Source organism: Dermochelys coriacea, chromosome 5, assembly GCF_009764565.3.
Source record: "Dermochelys coriacea isolate rDerCor1 chromosome 5, rDerCor1.pri.v4, whole genome shotgun sequence".
Lineage (NCBI taxonomy): Eukaryota > Metazoa > Chordata > Testudines > Dermochelyidae > Dermochelys > Dermochelys coriacea.
Genome location: NC_050072.1, coordinates 35,770,941 through 35,791,745, shown reverse-complemented (window position 1 = coordinate 35,791,745; position 20,805 = coordinate 35,770,941). Strand labels below are relative to the sequence as shown.

At 41.5% G+C, this 20,805-nt stretch overlaps 1 protein-coding gene across 6 annotated transcripts in view; it reads left to right on the top strand.

Annotated features, from left to right (window-relative positions):
- SLC38A9 (solute carrier family 38 member 9) overlaps positions 1-20,805 on the top strand; it is a 78,971-nt gene that overhangs the window by 42,911 nt on the left and 15,255 nt on the right. For 5 of the 6 annotated variants that reach the window (XM_043514773.1, XM_038402781.2, XM_043514772.1 and 2 more), the window contains 3 exons: positions 1,837-1,943; positions 16,811-16,924; positions 17,247-17,395. In XM_043514773.1, the coding sequence (XP_043370708.1) occupies positions 1,837-1,943; positions 16,811-16,924; positions 17,247-17,395 (370 nt within the window). Of the gene's footprint in view, positions 1-1,836; positions 1,944-16,810; positions 16,925-17,246; positions 17,396-20,119; positions 20,187-20,805 lie in introns of those variants that run through there. The other variant, XM_043514774.1, reaches the window with a different exon arrangement.

Below are 20,805 nucleotides of genomic sequence, written 5' to 3'. Positions count from 1 at the left end.
CAGTGATCAGGACTCTGTGTTGCTGTGGATTATCATAGCAGCTGGTGTATTGTTAACTATATGTGTGTTACATTGCATATGGAAACGATCAAGAAGGGCACAACCCCCTAGAGAACAGCCACTAATTTTAAGTTTACACCCAAAATTAATTTTATATTAATTAAGTACTATAAGTAATATAGTAAGCTCCTGCTGCCCACCAGTGTACTAGACTACCCAGACCAACCTTCTCAGGCCTACTATATTGGGAAGTCTGGAACATTAATTGGAATAGGTGTAGTATGCCCGTATGAGAGAAGGTGCAGGGCATGGTACTACACAAGGGGCAATGGGACAGATGGAGCATCGACACCTTCCACCTTGATGCCTGGCCCTATCAGAAAGTGTGTCACCATATGTCCTATGCTTTTCCAAGGATCCCAAAAGGAAAAAAAAAAAAAAAGGGTGGAGTGTTAGGATGTAGATATTCAGGCCTGTCTGTAAAGGCCTATACTCTAAGAATCTGTGTAAGGGCCTTCTCTCACTGTGACAGTCTGAGGCCCTGTTCTTAGGCCAATGCCTTTGGCTAAGCAGCAGAGGCAGCCATAAGCTGGGAAGCGACCAGTCACATCCTCGCATTCCAAACTAGTCAATCTGGGGCTGTTAGGAAGGTGATCCCTTTCTCTGGAGGTGATAGATCGGAAGAGCCTAGAAGATGTAAAAGGAAATTTAGGTTGATAGTTTTCTGTCTGGTAAGAACTCGCTTATCAATAGACACAGCTGGGAAACCCTTATGTCTTTATAGATGTAGTTGTGAAATCCTCACTTCTGTATTGTTTTGTCATTATAGTTTCCACTTTGCTATTGTTTATTGGCATGGTCTCTGTATGGTTCTGTGATTGTTTCTGTCTGCTGTATAATTAATTTTGGGTGTAAACTAATTAAGGTGGTGGGATATAATTGGTTAGCTAATCATGTTACAATATGTTAGGATTGGTTAGTTAAATTTCAGTAGAATGATTGGCTAAGGTATAGCTAAGAATATTACTATATAAATTAGGGGCAAACAGGAAGTAAGTTGGGATTCGAAAATAAGGAAAAAGAAACTTGAATTTAAGCTTGTTGGAAGTTCACCCCAATAAGCATTGAATTGTTTGCATCTTCGGACTTCGGGTATTGTTGCTCTCTGTTCATGCAAGAAGGACCAGGGAAGTGGGAGAGTGAAGGAATAAGCTCTCTAACAGATAGAACACTTCTGAGAATGACACTAAAGGCTGCAGTGCTGTTTTCAGGGGGGTAAAGGTATTGGTTGGCTGGTGGCCCTTATATTCTCCCATTTAAAGGGCAGTCAAGATGGTATCTTGAGGCTTTCCTAATCCTTTTATTTTGTAAGCAATGATTTGAATCCCCTCTCTTGTAAACAGCAACACATACGTCCCTTTTCGTCCTAAAGTGATGGTCAGCAGCCTTCTCCGAGTTCTATTCTGGTGATGCTCTCTGGATTGATTAACAAGAGTCTAACTGGTTCCCCCATCAAGGCATTGGGATGTCCATGAACTGCAGTGTTGAGAAGCAGAAAAGTTTATATTGTTCAAATCATGGAATAACAAGACTTCTAAGTCCTGGGAGTTAGTAAGAAACTTTCCCTAAGAGCAGGTTTTTGCTCCTTTCTTTTGAAGCATCTGGAACTGGTTGCTGTCAGAGACAAGATACTGAACAAAATGGACTGGCCTGATCCAGAATAGCAATTCCTATCATCTAGAAATAAACTTTGAGTGTCACTTTGGCAACTGTTTGTTGTTTGTTTCACTGATGCAAATATAAAAACTAATCTTAATTTTCTTTTTGTTTTCTTAGAGTTTAGAATTCAGTTTCCTCAGCTCACAGGGGTCCTGACACTTGCTTTCTTCATTCATAACTGTGTTATCACTCTCCTTAAGAATAACAAGAACCAGGAAAACAATGTAAGTAACTTCATGAGAAATTGTCAGTTTAGATTTAAAGATGATAGCCCACACTAATGTTTTCCTGGATGGATATCTCTCAAAATTGATCCAGAGGCTGTAACAGGTGCAGAACACAGATCTCTCTTGCTTTTTCAGACAAGCGTGAGGGAGTCATTTATGCTGGCTTTCTGCTGGCTGCTGGCACACCAAAAGTGCATATAAATTTACACTACAGTTTCCCATTCCAATAGCTATTTATCCAAAAATTGTAGTTATTGGAATCCACAGTATGCCCCCCTTTAGCCCTGTGTTAGTTAACTTCTCAATTATCGTCTTAGCATTAGTGCTTATTAATACAAAGCGGTTTATTAGTGCTAACAGACTGAGAGGTTTGTTAATTGAGAAGCTATTAGCAAGTAATTAACTAATATAGAGCCATCTGGGGGGACACTGGATTCGGATGACTAGGATTTCTATATCCGTGAAACTGCAGATCAAAATAGCACTTCTATATATCCAAATGCCTGATTATCCAAATACTTTGGCTGTCCCCCAGGCCATTTGGATAAATGGAAGTGTACTGTAACTCACATGTAACCAGACTTTTCAAACTTATTTGCTGTCAAATTGACAAGAAACGTGCCAAATTTCAGCCAAGAAGGTGCAAGTTTGAAGCTGTAAAGGCTCTGAAAATGACCATTTAAAGTGAAAACACTTGAGCAGCCTTAACTAGAATTATCGCTATGGCTGGGGGATGAACTATAATATTCAGATCTAGATCTAACTTTTGCCAGAGTTTAGGTGTGTTCAAATTCAGGGGTCCAGTCCAGGCTTATCAAGATCTTAAATGAAAATGTAATTCGCCTTACATCACAAAGTAGATAAATGTTCAACTGTGGTTGAAGCTCTGACTTGATAGCTCAAAAATGAGGCTCAACTTGTCCCTAGATGTGTATGATAACGGTCAGTAACTTCTTAGGCACGTTGTAGTAAGTCAAGGATGGATGGCCAAAAAGTGAACCCCTTTAGGCAGGGACCATGCCTTCTTTTCTGTTTGGAAAGCATCTTGTATGTTATGGGTGCTACTGAAAATAAATTAATAGGGCTGTCAAGCGATTAAAAAAAATTAATCGCAATTAATTGCACTGTTAAACAATAATAGAAGACCATTTATTTAAATATTTTTGGATGTTTTCTACATTTTCAAATATATTGATTTCAGTTACAACACAGAATACTATGTGTACAGTGCTCACTTTATATTTTTGAATACAAGTATTTGCACTGTAAAAAAAAAATAGCATTTTTAAATTCATCTAATACAAGTAGTGTAGTGCAATCTCTTAACATGAAATTGAACTTACAAATGTAAAATAATGTACAAAAACTGCATTCAAAACTAAAACAATATAAAACTTTAGAGCCTATAAAGTCCACTCAGTCCTACTTCTTCAGCCAATCATGCAGACAAACAAGTTTGTTTACATTTGCAGGAGATAATGCTGGCTGCTTGTTCACAATGTCACCTGAAAGTGAGAACAGGTGTTCTCATGGCACTGTTGTAGGTGGTGTCACAAGATATTTATGTGCCAGATGCACTAAATATTCAGATGTTTCTTCATGCTTCAACCACCATTCGAGGGAACATACGTCCATGCTGATGACGGGGTTCTGCTCAATAACAATCCAAAGCAGTGTGGACTGACACACACTCATTTTCATTATCTGAGTCAGATGCCAACAGCAGAAGGTTGATTTTCTTTTTTGCTGGTTCAGGTTCTGTAGTTTCCACATCAGAGTGTTGCTCTTTTAAGACATCTGAAAGCATGCTCCACCCCTCCTCCGTCTCAGATTTTGGAAGGCACTTCAGATTCTTAAACCTTGAGTCAAGTGCTATAGCTAACTTTAGAAATCTCACATTGGTACTTTCTTCGCGTTTTTGTCAATCTGGGTAAAACAGAGCAGGGGACATACAATTCTCCCCCAAGGAGTTCAGTCACAAACTTAATTAACCCCCTTTTTTTTTTAAATGGGCATTATCAGCATGGAAGCATGTCCTCTGGAATGGTGGCCGAAGCATGAAGGGGCATACGAATATTTAGCATATCTGGCAAATAAATACCTTGCAATGCTGGCTACAAAAGTGCCATGCGAACACCTGTTCTCACTTTCTGGTGACATTTTAAACAAGCAGCCAGCATTATCTCCTGCAAACGTAAACAACTTGTTTGTCTTAGCGATTGGCTGAACAAGAAGTAGGACTGAGTGGACTTGTAGATGCTGAAGTTTTACATTGTTTTGTTTGCGTGCAGTTATGTTACAAAAAAAAAATCTACATCTGTAAGTTGCACTCTCACAACAAAGATTGCACTATAGTACTTGTATGAGGTGAACCAAAAATACTATTTCTTTTGTTTATCATTTTTATATTGCAAATATTGGTAATAAAAAATATACACTCTGATTTCAGTTACAGCACAGAATACAATATATATGAAAATGTAGAAAAACATCCAAAATATTTAATAAATTTCAATTGGTATTCTAATGTTGAACAGTGGGATTAAAACTGCGATTAATCGCAATTAATTTTTTTGAGTTAATTGCGTATGTTAACTGCAATTAATTGACAGCCCTATAAATTAATTAAGGGTGGGGCCCTGGAGAAGGAAACTTGCTGAGCTTTTTCACATTCTTCTGTTATGGAAAGAGGCAGGATTTTCCCTCCCATCACCAAGAGAAATACTGTAATTTTCACCAGCCAATACTGTAGATCCCTCAGGAAATGAGAGTCGTCTGTGTGGAGGAGGCCTGATGCCTTCACATCAGCTTCAAGGCCTCTTCTGTAGTTTTCTCCCACTCACTCTGCTGAGAGCAGCATCTGGAATCCCTTCTTTAACTGTATAAAAAAGCAGGGACTGTATTAACTTTTCTGAAGTTTTCTCCATGGGGTTTAAGGAGGAGAAAGAGGTGTGGGGGAAGGGAAGGGTGTGTATACAGACCCCCTCCCCCAGGGCTGTTACAGGGCTCCTGGGAAGTGGTGAAACAGCACAATAGTGGAGGTGACTGATGCCCTTCCTTTCATGTGTGTTGGGGAGGATGTGCAGTTGGAACCCATCGCTGTGCTTGGATTTCAGGGGCATGATCTGGCCCAGAATCTCTCCCTAGGTTAAAAATTTCCTTGCTTGTATAAGATCAGATAATATCTTTAACATGTCAAGTCTGTATTTTTAATTTCCTTTCTGATATAATACTTTCTAGTTCTACAGCACTTTCTCATCCAAAGATCTCAAAGCACATTTTAGACATTTATTTAAACCCAAACACTTCTGTATAGCTGATGCATCATTTAATCCAGTAAGTGGTCAACAAGCAGAAAGTATGTATCTGTTAACAAGTGCTAGCCTGTATTAGATGCTCCTGGATGCAGTGGTAATTTACATTTGCACATTTGCACTGAAGAGATTTTCCAAGTTATCATAGAGTTTCCACTCTAATCTGTTTTTGAGACCAAAATTTTATGGGCTCATGTGGAGAGTTCATTTTTTAACACAGCCAAAAATCAGTTTTTGTTCTTCAGTCAGTCATCTTTTAATGAGGAGTCTGTGGAAAAGGCACAGAAGTGCACAAAACTGAAAGTATATTACAGCCTCATTAAATCAGAGAAATGTAGGGTTGGACTGACCTCAAGAGGTTGTCCAGTCCATTCCCCCTTTGCTGTATCAGAACCAAGTAAACCTAGACCCTCCTGACAGATATTTGTCTAACCTGTTTTTAAAAACCTGCCATGATAGAGGTTCCACAGCCTATCTTAGTAACATGTTACGGTGCTTTGCTAAACTTACAGTTAGCAAGTTTTCCATAATAATTAGCCTAAATCTCCCTTGTTGTAGATTAAGCCCCATTACTTCTTGTCCCACCAGCAGTGCACATGGAGAATAATTGGTCACCACCTTTTTTATAACAGCCCTTAACATATTTGAAGAATCTTACCAGGTCCCCTGAGTTGTCTTTTCTCAAGATGAAATATGCCCAGTGTTTTAAACCTTTTTGTTGCTCATTTTATTGCTCTCCTTTTAACTGTTTCCAGTTTATCCACATCTTTCTTAAAGCATGGTGCCCAGAACTGAAGCTTCACCTGTGCCAAATAGGGTGGGACAATTATCTCCTGTGTCTTAAATACGGCACTCCTGTTAATACTCCCCAGAATTTTTTTTTTTTTTTTTTTTGAAACTGCATCACATTATTGGCTCATGTTCAATTTATGATCCATTATAACCCTCAGATCTTTTTTCAGGAGTACTACTGCCCAGCCAGTTATTCCCCATTTTGTATTTGTACTTTTGAGGGTTTTTTTTCTTTTCCTTCCCAAATGTAGTGGTTTGCACTTATCTTTATTGAATTTCTTGTTGTTCATTGCGGACAAATTCTCCAATTTATGAAGGTCATTTTGAATTCTGATCCTGTTCTCTAAAACATTTGCGAATGACACCAAGCTCAGAGGGATGGCAAATTTTATAGGGATGCCGTCCATTCCATTGTCCAAGTCATTAATGAAAATGTTGCCTAGTACCAGACGCAGGACAGACTCCAGCAGGACCCCACTAGATACACTCTCCCAATTGGACAGTGAACCATTGATCACAGCTCTTTGAGTGTGTGGGGTTTTTTTCCAACCAGTTTTGCGTCCAATTTATAGTAACTGCATCTAAATCACATTTCCCTCAAAGAGAATGTTTTCTTCTGATTAGACATGATTATTACTATTCATACATAAATCAGAATCTGGAAGGTTCCTTTTAAAATGGGAAGCAGAGACATGTCTGTATTTTGAGTCAGATTCTGTTTATATGCAGAACACTTGAACAATCTGAAGTCACGTTGATCAAAAGCTATTTCTTCTAATATGGTAATACTAAATACCTGCACTTATGTAGTGCCTTCAATCCGAGAACTGATGAGCGCTTTACAAATGCTAATTAAATCTCACTGTACCCCTGAAAGGTGTAGAGCTATTGGCCGAGATCCTCAAAAGTATTTAGGCACCTAATTCCCATTGATTTTGATGCAAGTTAGGAACCTAAATGGCTTTGAGGATCTGGTCCTATTATCTCCATTTGACTGATGGCAAAACCAAGGCACAGAAATTAAGTGGTTTGGTTTTGTGTTGTTTTAAATCTCGCATTACACAAGAAAGTTCTGCAAAGCCAGGCATAGAACCCATGTTACCAGGCTCCCAGTCCTGTGCCTCTTAGACCACAAGTCATCTTAGGGTAATTGGCACTAAAGTGGTTGATTTTACATTTGTGATTTTATGTAAGCAATTGATGCAATTTTAAATTTGTGAATAGTTTCTTGTACTTTCAAATCTCTCCTTAATTTAACCCCACCCAACCAGTAAGGATAGGCAGGTGGCAAGCTGTAACCACTTCTACTGACCAGCTATGAATTGTGCTCGTCCTGTTATATTTATTTATTACCACATCTTCTCCAGCCTGCTTGTTTGTCTCATGCATCTGCCAGTCTTGTCTTTTAGACTGTAAACTCCATTGAGGCAGGGACTGTCAATTAATAGTTGTACAGTGCTTAGTACAATGGGGACTAACCTATTTGAGGGTTTTTTTAGGCAGCACTGCAACAGAAATATTTAAAAATAATGCAACTGTGTGTCCATATATCTAGATTTACTCATAATCCCTTATTAATTTTATCTGGAATCATTCTAAAAGTTGTTCATACTTAAGCTTTCAGAGACTGTTCTGAGGCTGGCTTAACAATAATCAAAAAATTTTCATTGTTTGCAAATAATGACCATATGTTGTTCAAATGTAATTGTCCCAGCTTGCTTTTCCTGACTCAGATAGTAACAAGGGAACTAGTGGATATTCCTAGAAGGTAAAATTCAGTTTGTATGTGCAGCCCATACCACCAAATGAACCCCTTTTTTGGCTTGCAGAAAGTATTTAGAGCTAAGAGTTTGCTTTCTTGATCTCCCTATTATTTTTATTGTTTGGTGGGTTTTTTTGTTTTTGTTTTTTTTTTTTTGTATTGCAGTAACACCTATAGGTCAGGGTCCATTGTGGTAGGCACTGTAGAAACATATAACAAAGAGTGTCCCTGCCCCAATCTTAGCACAGGATAAGAGACAACAGGCGGTATGATATATAGCTGGAGGGAGTATAAAGGGAACAATTAGATAGATTATATTGATTGGCATAAGCAGTGGTCCCAGCACAACAGCTGTCTAACCATTGTCGAGTCTAGCTGTAATAGTCCTCTGTATCAAGGACAGTCATGTTAGAGTCATTCTCTTTCAGGACATTTTCCCTCATAACTACATAACTACAAACAGTAGTCACAAGAAAGAGTCTGTTAAATCTAACATTTACTGACTACAGACTAAATATAAAAGAGAGAGAGAGAGAGAATGCAGGAGAGGAATTATACATAATTTTCAGAAATAATACATTATTTATATATAGGAAAATCACTTGAAATAATTCTTCTTAAACTAGAGTGAGCACAGGTGCTTACGTTTCTATAGAAGATCTAGAATAAAATTTTAAAAGTTTTCAATTTCGTTTTCAAGTGTCACTTAGGAGCCTCAGTCCCACTGACTTAGTGCCAAAGTCACTTTTTAAAAATGGGACTGGGGCTCCTAAATCACTTACGCGCTTATGAAAATGTTATTCCTACTCTCCTACCGCTTCTCTGATCACTGAAGAAACATCTTCTGGTTGTCAGTTCAAGGAATTTTGAGAAAATTCCAATGCTCAACCCTTTCTTCAACCATGTAGCATCAGGAAGGCCGTTCCAGCTTTAAGACTCCACCCTTATTTAAAGTTTATCTGGCTGTCCTACTGTTTAAAGAAACCCCTTCTAGCATACAGCCTGTCAGTTACACCTTCTCCCAACTGGTGGCTCGCCCTCAAAGGACCCCGGAGAGAGGTGCATAGAATGAATACATATCTAGACCTTAGAACAGAAGTCTTCAATCAGTGGTGTGTGCCCCCTTAAGGGGACATGGAGTAACGTTTAGAGGGGGGTGCAGCTGGGACCTGGACCAGCCCTCACAGAGGGCAGGGAGGGAACTCCACTCCTGGCTCCAGTGGGTGAGGTAATATCTCTTACTGAACCAACTTCTGTTGGTGAGAGAGACAAGTTTTCGAGCTTACACAGCTTTTCTTCAGATCACCACTACTGCATAACATTTATACCATCCACTCAGACGAACTGGTCAGGCAGTATGCTTTGTCCTACCACTTCCTCATTTGCTTCCTGACTAGGTAGCAGTGCATGTATACTGACAACATTTTCCAGCAGCAGGGCATAAGTTTCACACTCAAAATATACATGAACAAAGCATACAGTTAAAAGAAAAGGAGTACTTGTGGCACCTTAGAGACTAACAAATTTATTAGAGCATAAGCTTTCGTGAGCTACAGCTCACTTCATCGGATGCATTTGGTGGAAAAAACAGAGGGGAGATTGATATACACACACAGAGAACATGAAACAATGGGTTTATCATACACACTGTAAGGAGAGTGATCACTTAAGATAAGCCATCACCAGCAGCGTGGGGGGGGAAGGAGGAAAACCTTTCATGGTGACAAGCAAGGTAGGCTAATTCCAGCAGTTAACAAGAATATCAGAGGAACAGTGGGGGGTGGGGTAGGGGGGAGAAATACCATGGGGAAATAGTTTTACTTTGTGTAATGACTCATCCATTCCCAGTCTCTATTCAAGCCTAAGTTAATTGTATCCAGTTTGCAAATTAATTCCAATTCAGCAGTCTCTCGTTGGAGTCTGTTTTTGAAGCTTTTTTGTTGAAGGATAGCCACTCTTAGGTCTGTGATCGAGTGACCAGAGAGATTGAAGTGTTCTCCAACTGGTTTTTGAACGTTATAATTCTTGACGTCTGATTTGTGTCCATTCATTCTTTTACGTAGAGACTGTCCAGTTTGGCCAATGTACATGGCAGAGGGGCATTGCTGGCACATGATGGCATATATCACATTGGTAGATGCGCAGGTGAACGAGCCTCTGATAGTGTGGCTGATGTGATTAGGCCCTATGATGGTATCCCCTGAATAGATATGTGGACAGAGTTGGCAACGGGCTTTGTTGCAAGGATAGGTTCCTGGGTTAGTGGTTCTGTTGTGTGGTGTGTGGTTGCTGGTGAGTATTTGCTTCAGATTGGGGGGTTGTCTGTAAACAAGGACTAGCCTGTCTCCCAAGATCTGTGAGAGTGATGGGTCGTCCTTCAGGATAGGTTGTAGATCCTTGATGATGCGTTGGAGAGGTTTTAGTTGGGGGCTGAAGGTGATGGCTAGTGGCGTTCTGTTATTTTCTTTGTTGGGCCTGTCCTGTAGTAGGTGACTTCTGGGTACTCTTCGGGCTCTGTCAATCTGTTTCTTCACTTCAGCAGGTGGGTATTGTAGTTGTAGGAATGCATGATTGAGATCTTGTAGGTGTTTGTCTCTGTCTGAGGGGTTGGAGCAAATGCGGTTATATCGTAGCGTTTGGCTGTAGACAATGGATCGAGTGGTATGATCTGGATGAAAGCTAGAGGCATGTAGGTAGGAATAGCGGTCAGTAGGTTTCCGATATAGGGTGGTGTTTATGTGACCATCGCTTATTAGCACCGTAGTGTCCAGGAAGTGGATCTCTTGTGTGGACTGGTCCAGGCTGAGGTTGATGGTGGGATGGAAATTGTTGAAATCATGGTGGAATTCCTCAAGAGCTTCTTTTTCCATGGGTCCAGATGATGAAGATGTCATCAAAGTAGCGCAAGTAGAGTAGGGGCATTAGGGGACGAGAGCTGAGGAAGCGTTGTTCTAAGTCAGCCATAAAAAGGTTGGCATACTGTGGGGCCATGCGGGTACCCATCACAGTGCCGCTGATTTGAAGGTATACATTGTCCCCAATGTGAAATAGTTATGGGTGAGGACAAAGTCACAAAGTTCAGCCACCAGGTTAGCCGTGACAGTATCGGGGATACTGTTCCTGACGGCTTGTAGTCCATCTTTGTGTGGAATGTTGGTGTAGAGGGCTTCTACATCCATAGTGGCTAGGATGGTGTTTTTAGGAAGATCACCAATGGATTGTAGTTTCCTCAGGAAGTCAGTGGTGTCTCGAAGATAGCTGGGAGTGCTGGTAACGAAGGGCCTGAGGAGGGAGTCTACATAGCCAGACAATCCTGCCGTCAGGGTGCCAATGCCTGAGATGATGGGGCGTCCAGGATTTCCAGGTTTATGGATCTTGGGTAGCAGATAGAATACCCCAGGTCGGGGTTCTAGGGGTGTGTCTGTGCGGATTTGTTCTTGTGCTTTTTCAGGGAGTTTCTTGAGCAAATGCTGTAGTTTCTTTTGGTAACTCTCAATGGGATCAGAGGGTAATGGCTTGTAGAAAGTGGTGTTGGAGAGCTGCCTAGTAGCCTCTTGTTCATACTCCGACCTATTCATGATGACGACAGCACCTCCTTTGTCAGCCTTTTTGATTATGTCGTCAGAGTTGTTTCTGAGGCTGTGGATGGCACTGTGTTCTGCATGGCTGAGGTTATGGGGTAAGCAATGCTGCTTTTCCACAATTTCAGCTTGTGCACATCGGCGGAAGCACTCTATGTAGAAATCCAGGCTGCTGTTTCGACCTTCAGGAGGAGTCCACCCAGAATCCTTCTTTTTGTAGTGTTGGCAGGAAGGTCTCTGTGGGTTAATATGTTGGTCAGAGGTGTGTTGGAAATATTCCTTGAGTCTGAGACGTCGAAAATAGGATTCTAGATCACCACAGAACTGTATCATGTTCGTGGGGGTGGCGGGGCAAAAGGAGAGGCCCCGAGATAGGACAGATTCTTCTGCTGGGCTAAGAGTATAGTTGGATAGATTAACAATATTGCTGGGTGGGTTACGGGAACCATTGTTGTGGCCCCTTGTGGCCACAACAAGAGTACCCAGAAGTCACCTACTACAGGACAGGCCCAACAAAGAAAATAACAGAATGCCACTAGCCATCACCTTCAGCCCCCAACTAAAACCTCTCCAATGCATCATCAAGGATCTACAACCTATCCTGAAGGACGACCCATCACTCTCACAGATCTTGGGAGACAGGCCAGTCCTTGCTTACAGACAGCCCCCCAATCTGAAGCAAATACTCACCAGCAACCACACACCACACAACAGAACCACTAACCCAGGAACCTATCCTTGCAACAAAGCCCGTTTGCAGCTCTGTCCACATATCTATTCAGGGGACACCATCAGAGGGCCTAATCACATCAGCCACACTATCAGAGGCTCGTTCACCTGCGCATCTACCAATGTGATATATTCCATCATGTGCCAGCAATGCCCCTCTGCCATGTACATTGGCCAAACTGGACAGTCTCTACGTAAAAGAATGAATGGACACAAATCAGACGTCAAGAATTATAACGTTCAAAAACCAGTTGGAGAACACTTCAATCTCTCTGGTCACTCGATCACAGACCTAAGAGTGGCTATCCTTCAACAAAAAAGCTTCAAAAACAGACTCCAACGAGAGACTGCTGAATTGGAATTAATTTGCAAACTGGATACAATTAACTTAGGCTTGAATAGAGACTGGGAATGGATGAGTCATTACACAAAGTAAAACTATTTCCCCATGGTATTTCTCCCCCCCCACCCCACTGCCCACTGTTCCTCTGATATTCTTGTTAACTGCTGGAATTAGCCTACCTTGCTTGTCACCATGAAAGGTTTTCCTCCTTTCCCCCCCCCTGCTGCTGGTGATGGCTTATCTTAAGTGATCACTCTCCTTACAGTGTGTATGATAAACCCATTGTTTCATGTTCTCTGTGTGTGTATAAAAATCTCTCCTCTGGTTTTTCCACCAAATGCATCTGATGAAGTGAGCTGTAGCTCACGAAAGCTTATGCTCTAATAAATTTGTTAGTCTCTAAGGTGCCACAAGTACTCCTTTTCTTTTTGCGAATACAGACTAACACGGCTGCTACTCTGAAACAAAGCATACAGTTGTCATTGTATATCTATCTAATGTATTTATAGAGCACCAATCACAGTATCTAGGCATTGTTATGGGTGTTGGTATTTTTGCTTAGAGTACCCATTCTGCATGCACATGATTGTTCTGTGTGCAAACATTTTGTAGAGTCAGCTTACATGGTTGTGTTTGAAAATTTAACCCCTAGAGATATTTTTCTAAATGTGATGTGAACAATCACTGAAGGTCGCAGTTCTTATTTTGAATATGTTGGCTGAGTTTGTAGTGGCTGCATTGGGAATCTAACACAGCTGCAAGCCTAGAAATTAGATCATTATGTGCTGGTTACAGAAATGTAGTCAGCAGAAGTAGGTGCTCTGTTAATGCATCCTATTGGGGAAAAAAATTTTGAAAACGAGAGAGAGAGAGAGGATCTTCCAGGTACATTACTAAATAGGATTCTACTGGTGTCATGCACACTGGCTTGATTTTCCTTGAATGCTCAGTTGGTAGTGTGTTGATTTTTATTAAGAAAAAGACATTAGACTATTTGATTAGAACAAAAATGTGTACATATATGGACTTTGTGAACAGATATAAGTGGGGAAAAGTAGGACAAATTTGGAGGCCTACTGATCCTGATCATGTCACTATAAGTCCTAGTAAAATAAGGTCATGTCAAAAGTGTTACCTGTAATCCTTTAAGAAGCTGATCACTAGCATCATCTGAACAATTTGTTTGGCAAGTGGTAGTGAATGTCCTGGAGAAAGCATGCAGACAAATAATACAGAATCTAGCTAGTTAATAACCAAAAACAAATGGTGTCATAATGCAGTTCCAAAAGAGTGATTGATGTAGGAAATTAGTTGCTATTAGGCTGTTTTAATGTACTTAAAAGGTTACTGTGTCAGTGAGTTCTGCAGCTTGGAAAATTATTTCAAAAGAGGATGTGATTGCTTTTTCACTAATTAATTAATATCCTTTGTTATGTGAAATTTACTAGTAAATTTCACAACGGTAATCCACACAAATTTTACATATATTAAATGTATATACATTTAGGTCAAGGTTTTCAAAAGTCGTTGCCTAAAGTTAGATTCTTAAATCTGTATTTAGGTACCTAAATTAGTAATTTTCACAGGGGCTGTGTCCCCAGCAATTCTCTTTGACTTCATTGGAAGCTATTGGGTCCTTGGCACATTTGGAAATTTCATCACTTATAATTAGCCACATACATATGGATTTAGGAGCCTAACTTTAGACACCCACTTTTGAAAATTTTGGCCATAATTTAATGTACAATGCTTATACAGAACACTATAGTGAAGGCAAATAATTATAGTGAAAAGATTTACTATAAAAAATACGGTTCTAAAAGCATATAATACCTCTTGGAGGAAGGGAGTGATTGAAATGGAAAATAAATGGTTATTCTGAATTCTGTATCTGGCCTTTAAAAATAAGTGTACACACATGCACTCTCTCTCTCTGACCGGCAGTCTTCCAATTGTAAGGGGACTGTTGCCCCCTTTCCCCAGGAACAAGGGGGAGAGGGCAGTACTCCAGGTCATCCTGAATGACAGGGCGGGCAGGCTAATCAGGGAGTCAGGAGGCCAGGGAGGTCCTGTCCTCCATGTGAGCTAGAATTGCCTGGGTCAGACAGAGTGGGGCTGAGCTAAAGAGAAAGCAGGAGTGCAAGCTGAGCTGGGGAGCAGAGCTGTGCCAGATCCCGAGAGAACAGCCCCTGTCCTGGGAGCAGAGCTGCAGCCCCAAAGCCAGAGGCACAGACCAGTGAGAGCAGACTTGCCCTGGGAGGAGAGCTGCAGCAACCAGAGCCAGAGGGGCCAGAAAAGCAGCCCACGAAGCAGGTCAGTGCTGGGAGCAGAGTCACAGAAGCAGCCTGCAGAGCAGACCTGTCCTGGGAGCAGAGCTGTAGCAACCAGAGGCAGAAGGGCCAAAGAAGGAGCCCAGGGAGCTGGAGGCAGAGCAGCAGCAGTGCTGAGACAGAGTGGTGGAGCTAGGGCTGAAGCAATCTGAAGCTGGGTGCTGTGAGCAGCTGGAGAGAGCCAGGGGGACCCTGGGCAGCGGGTCTAGCACAGGGAGACACCTCAGCTAAGAGGCTCTGCAGGCCAGACTTGGATCGTAACCCCGATAGGGCGGGGGCCACACTGTGAAGAAGGATCCTGCCACTTAGAGCCTGAGAGCATGTGGCCACCACCAGAGCAAGTGTCCAACCCACAGCATCCCTGCAGCACAGCCAGGACCTGAGCAGGAGGCCTGGGACTTGCAAGGAACAGACTGAACTGCCCTGACGTTCCAGAGACGCTGTGTGTGATGTTCCCTGCCACAGATCAGGGTGACGTGTTTGCTTTAACCTTTCCCATTTTTCCTTATTCTTTTAAAAATTAATTGTTCATTAAATAACTTGCATTTGCGTTAAATAGTATGTAATGGTCAGTGGGTCAGAGAAGTGCAGAGTACCCCGGAGTGGGGACATTCTAGCCCCTGTCCTAGGTGACCACAGCAGGTTGGGGGTTGAGCCCCCCAGGAATCCTGGGCCCAGCCTTGTTGGGGTTACGAGGACTCTGCCAGACAGGAGAGTGGAAGGGGAGCCCTCAAGGGCAGGGAGGCCACTGGGTAAAGAAAGTGGGAGCGAGGACTCGGATCGTTTCCTGGGGTGAACCCTATAACTCAGTGGTTTGAGTACTGGCCTGCTAAACCCAGGGTTGTGAGTTCAATCCCTGAGGGCGCCATTTAGGGATATGGATGTTTAATTGGGGATTGGTCCTGCTTTGAGCAGGGGGTTAGACTAGATGATCTCCTGAGGTCCCTTCTAACCCTGATATTCTATGATTCTTAGCCCACTTCACCGAGGTAGTGCAGAAGCCAGGAAAGTTCCCCACAATAGCGGAACTATTCCCCCACTTACACCATGTTGTGTTCTTTCAGCGTGTGGGTTTTTTTCATATTACATTATAAGATGTTAGATTATGCTCTTTAGTTACATCCATAGGAACTAACATGATAAATGTGTGCATTCTGAAAATTTCTCTGTAGACCATATTCTTGGGTTTCAAAGCACTTTGTTAAAAAAAGATCATTTTCATTATAGCTTGAATCTGGCCTGCTGATGTGTGTTAGCTGCCAGTTTTTAGTCCTGACAACAGACTTGACATATGGTATCAATGGACTCTTTTTGGCTATCCCTGCTAGTTGTGCTGAATGTGTCCTGAGACTTGTTAGTGAGTGGGTGTATATGAGAAGGCTGAAGAGGCTCTATTTAGCCTTTGTATTCTTTGCGTGATTGTGGCGTTTAGCAGTAACACCCTACATCTGTCGAGGAAGCTGTTCCTGCGATCCATTTGTTGATGTCGGATTTAATATATCTATAATACCTGCCTGGTGACTGCTTTTGTGTACCTTCTTCCTGCTTAAAGGGACAAATTTGCCTTCACTCAGGCAGATCGCCCATTTAACCCCATAAAAATTTAAGAGCGTAAGGACTGCAAGATTTGGCTCACATTGAAGGTACTAGACTTCATATTTTTGCACAAGAGGGGAGCATACTTCAAAAATCTGTGCATGGAGTCCAAATCCCAATGATGTCAATGGGACTCTTTTTCCTTTGACTTCAATTGGATCAGACTCCAAAGCTAACTTTTGTCATTGTCTAAGATAAGATTGTCTGTCTCTCTTTATTGCTGTCTTGTTCAGAATCTTGCAATGCATTATTTTCATGTAGTTGCATTAATGGTCCACATTTTATCAAATAACTTGCTTTACAAAGAAACTAACTTAGTATGGTATATCTAGTATATTGTTAACCAGTAAGTTCATCAAATTTGTTTTTTGCTGTGTATGTTAATGCCAGAATAAAAAGAGAATTTTATTTTTGCAGGTGAGAGATCTTTCCATTGCTTATTTTCTGGTGGGATTAACATATCTCTATGTTGGACTGTTAATTTTTGCTGCATTTCCCTCTCCGCCGTTGTCCAAAGAGTGCATTGAACAGGTAGGGAAAGACACTTTACTGCACTGTTTCCATCTCTTCTAATTACTGTGTGTAAAAATCCATACTTGTTCCTCATCCACTCGTTCTGTCTGTCTCTATCCGTGTGACTGGTAGCTCTTTGGGGCAGGGACTGTCTGTTCTTAAATCACTGGCCTTTCATATTACAAACCTTAAGTTATATTTAGTTGCACAAGAGAGAGTTCAATTTTATGTCTTTGATTTGAGAAGCACTATTCAGGCTTCATTTTTTCCACTCAAAACACTTGTTAGGAATCTAATACAACTGTTGTCAATCCTGCCTAATTAGCCTTTCTTATCTTAGAATTTTTTAGACAATTTTCCCAGCAATGACATCATGTCATTTGTTGCAAGATTGTTCCTGCTATTCCAGATGATAACTGTGTACCCGCTGCTTGGCTATTTGGCACGAGTTCAGCTATTAGGACACGTCTTTGGCAACGTTTACCCGAGGTAAGGACTCTACCCTGTGTCAAGGGGTTGACATACAATGCTTCACTGGTTTCCTATTGTGCCAGATATTCCACTAAGGTTGTGGAGTTTTGCAGTGGGGGAAACGTATGTGTTTCAAAAACTACCCCTGCAGTTTTGTAGTGACATATTTGATGGCCAAGTTTGTGAAGGCTAAAGATTGGATGAGCATGGAAAAATAAGCTATGCTCTTGCCTTCAGAAGTGGGCTCTGCAAGTCAGGGCAGTGACACATTTGTTGGGGCAGGATGAGAAATCTTGCATTTCAGCTGCCTGTTCTATGGACCCCTTAGGCTGGGGGAGTGGACTTTAGATTAACTGGGATTGTGCCCACCCCACCCCAGGAACTCAATAGGTGCCTCTCCAACTGAGTGGATACTATCTGGGGTTCTCTGTTTGGTGTCACCCTCTGATTTTGACCCTCTGACCCTCCTTCCCATCCCTGTGTTCTCATTTGTTGTCCCCTGTATTTGCTTGAGCCCTGGGTTCAGTAGTTCCTCCCTTTAGGCTAGGGGAAGAGCCTTTAGATGTGGGCAGGTTTGCACACTGCCCCACCTCTCCCTGGAACTCCATAGGTGCCTGTTCTGTGGATAAACAGTCAAAGCCAGAAGTCTGAAGCCAGGGGGGAGCAGAGATAGGAGCAAGGGCAAGCACAGCTGCAGGCATGGTATGCACTGAACATCCACTAAACTGCAGTGGGGGCCAGGCTTATGAGCAGGAATCCTAAACTAGCAGCCCACTGGGCTGTGGCCACTCTGACAGTGATAAGGCAGTGCAGCTGGGTTTATTAGTTGCCTAGTAGCTAGGGTTGCCAGTATTGGTTGGACGTATTCCTGGAGATTTAATCACATGGTGTAATCTTTAATTAAAAAATAATCTTTAATTCTTGGAGACTCCAGGCCAATCCTTGAGGCTTGGCAACCCTATTAGCAGCACAGTTAGTCAGGGAGCAGACCAGCAGCTGTTCTTAGCTGGTTTGGTCCCTGACACGATATAACTATTTCTTCCCATTTGCAATCAGGAACTGAGTTTAGACAAAGGATAAGCATCCCTCTCTGGGCAGAATGTTCTCTCATGTGTTGACTCCACAACTCAAATTGGTTGAAGGGGAACTTTTTGCCAGTTTACATTCCAGCAGATTCACTTAGGCAAACCAATGCTAGACAATTAAACAGTTATAGCTTACTTGACCCAATAAGGAAACAAAGAGCTCCAGGAGTTCTACATAGGCAAGTCTGCTAATTCTTCATGGCGGAAGGAAGGGAATGCCTCATTGCTCTAAGATCTATCTCTCAGATGCTCCAAGGAAAAACTTGATCTTTTGAAGAAAAGGTTCTCCTCCCTGCCATGTTCCAGTTCCTGGCAAATAAATAAAGGATCTCTAGCAGACCTATACCTGGTGATGTGGGGAGTGTCCATCTCCAGAACTTTATTCCAAATACATTAGTCCTCTGGCAGGGGCACAATTCATTGTGCTAACATCTTTTTGCACATATTTGCCCCACTGTTTTTCTTCACAGGTAGTTGAAGGAATTAAGTCAAAAGGGCAGATAATTTTCTCGTGGTCTTCTCATGGCCAAGATGTGTCCTGAGTTTGTAAATCACTAGCATAGGCATTGCCACACTGGGTCAGATCCAAAGTCCATCTAGTCCAGTATCCTGTCTGCAACAGTGGCCAGTACCAGATGCTTTAGAAGATCAAAAAATCTTGTAGTGGAACTATGGAAAAATTGGACCATTGGAAGGAAGCATCTTCTTAATCACCAGTATTTAATGGTTGGTTTATGCTCTGGGGCATGAGTGTTTTATGTCCTATCTACTGTAATTATGCATGTTCTCTTTGCCTAGATAAATGGCTAATCCTTTTTGCATCTTGCTAAGCTCTTGGCTCTCATGATATTTTGTGGCAGTGAGTTCCCCTGGTTAATTATGTGTTTCATTCTGTGAGTTTTTTAAATTCATTGCCTCTTGTATTGAGAGGATAAATAGGTTGATGCAAAGAAATCACTGAGCATCTCTGCAATATCTTTCCTCCTTAATTGCTCCATTTTCTGCCTGGTAACCCAGCCGACCCATCCATTCTCTCACAGGCTTGCTGCTTCTGCTATAGTTAAACTCTTAGCGCTCAATAGTTAACTATATTATAGCTCTCTATAGTCCTCTACAGTTAACGCTTGTTGTTTGTATTTGAATTGATTATTTGCTCTTCAAATTCCATTTTAGCTGTCTTAATATCCATCATACATTTTACCTGCCATGTTTTATGCTCCTTTCAACTGGCGTCACTGAGGCTGGATTTCCAATTTGGAAGAATATCTATCTTTGCCTTCAATGACCTCTTGAATTTTGCCATTTAATGATACTGGTTTGTTTTTGTTGGTTTGTTTATTTGTTTGTTTGTTTTTTTTTTCCCCCTTGCTTTCCTACTTTTTGTTTAGTGATCTGTGTGCCTCCTTGTGACTCAAGCACAGTGGGCTTAAGTAGCCACCATGCTGAGTGTAATGTTTTTAATTTCCTTTCTTTTCAGGCTGTTTAATCATTTTCTTCACTTTTTAAATTAAAAAAAAAAAGTTTTTGGCATGATTCCTCTTCTAAGGATACTGAATTTCATTATATTGTAGTCACTATTGCTTAGTTGCTCAACTGTAGTTACTGCTTCGATAAAAAGCAGGTTCTTTCTAGCTCAGGTTCCCCAACCTTCTTTCAGAGAGTCGGACCTTCCCCCCCGATCCTGGCAGCCTGAGCAACAAAATGGCAGATGAAATTCAATGTTGGTAAGTGCAAAATAATGCACATTGGAAAACCTAATCCCAACTATACATACAAATCGATAGGATCTAAATTAGCTGTTACCACTCAAGAAAGCGATCTTAGAGTCATCATGAATAATTCTCTGAAACATCCACTTAATGTGCAACAGCAGTCAAAAAAGCTAACAATGTTAGGAACCATTAAGAATGGATGATATTTTCTGTCTTGTTCTCTATTACGCCACTATATAGATTCATGGTACACCTCCACCTTGAATACTGCATGCAGTTCTGATCGCCCCATCTCAAAAAAGATATATTAGAATTGGAAAAGGTACAGAGAATGCAACAAAAATGATTAGGGGTTTGGAACAGCTTCCATATGAGGAGAGATTTAAAACGACTGGGGCTGTTCAGATTAGAAAAGAGATGACTGGGGGAGGATGTGATAGAGATCTATAAAATCACGAATGGTGTGGAGAAAGTGAATAGGGAAGTGTTATTACCCCTTCACGTAACACAAGAACCAGGGTCACCTAAAGAAATTAATAGGTAACAGGTTTAAAACAAACAAAAGGAAGTACTTTTTCACACAATACAGTCAACCTGTGGAACTTGTTGCCTGGGGTTGTTGTGAAGGCCA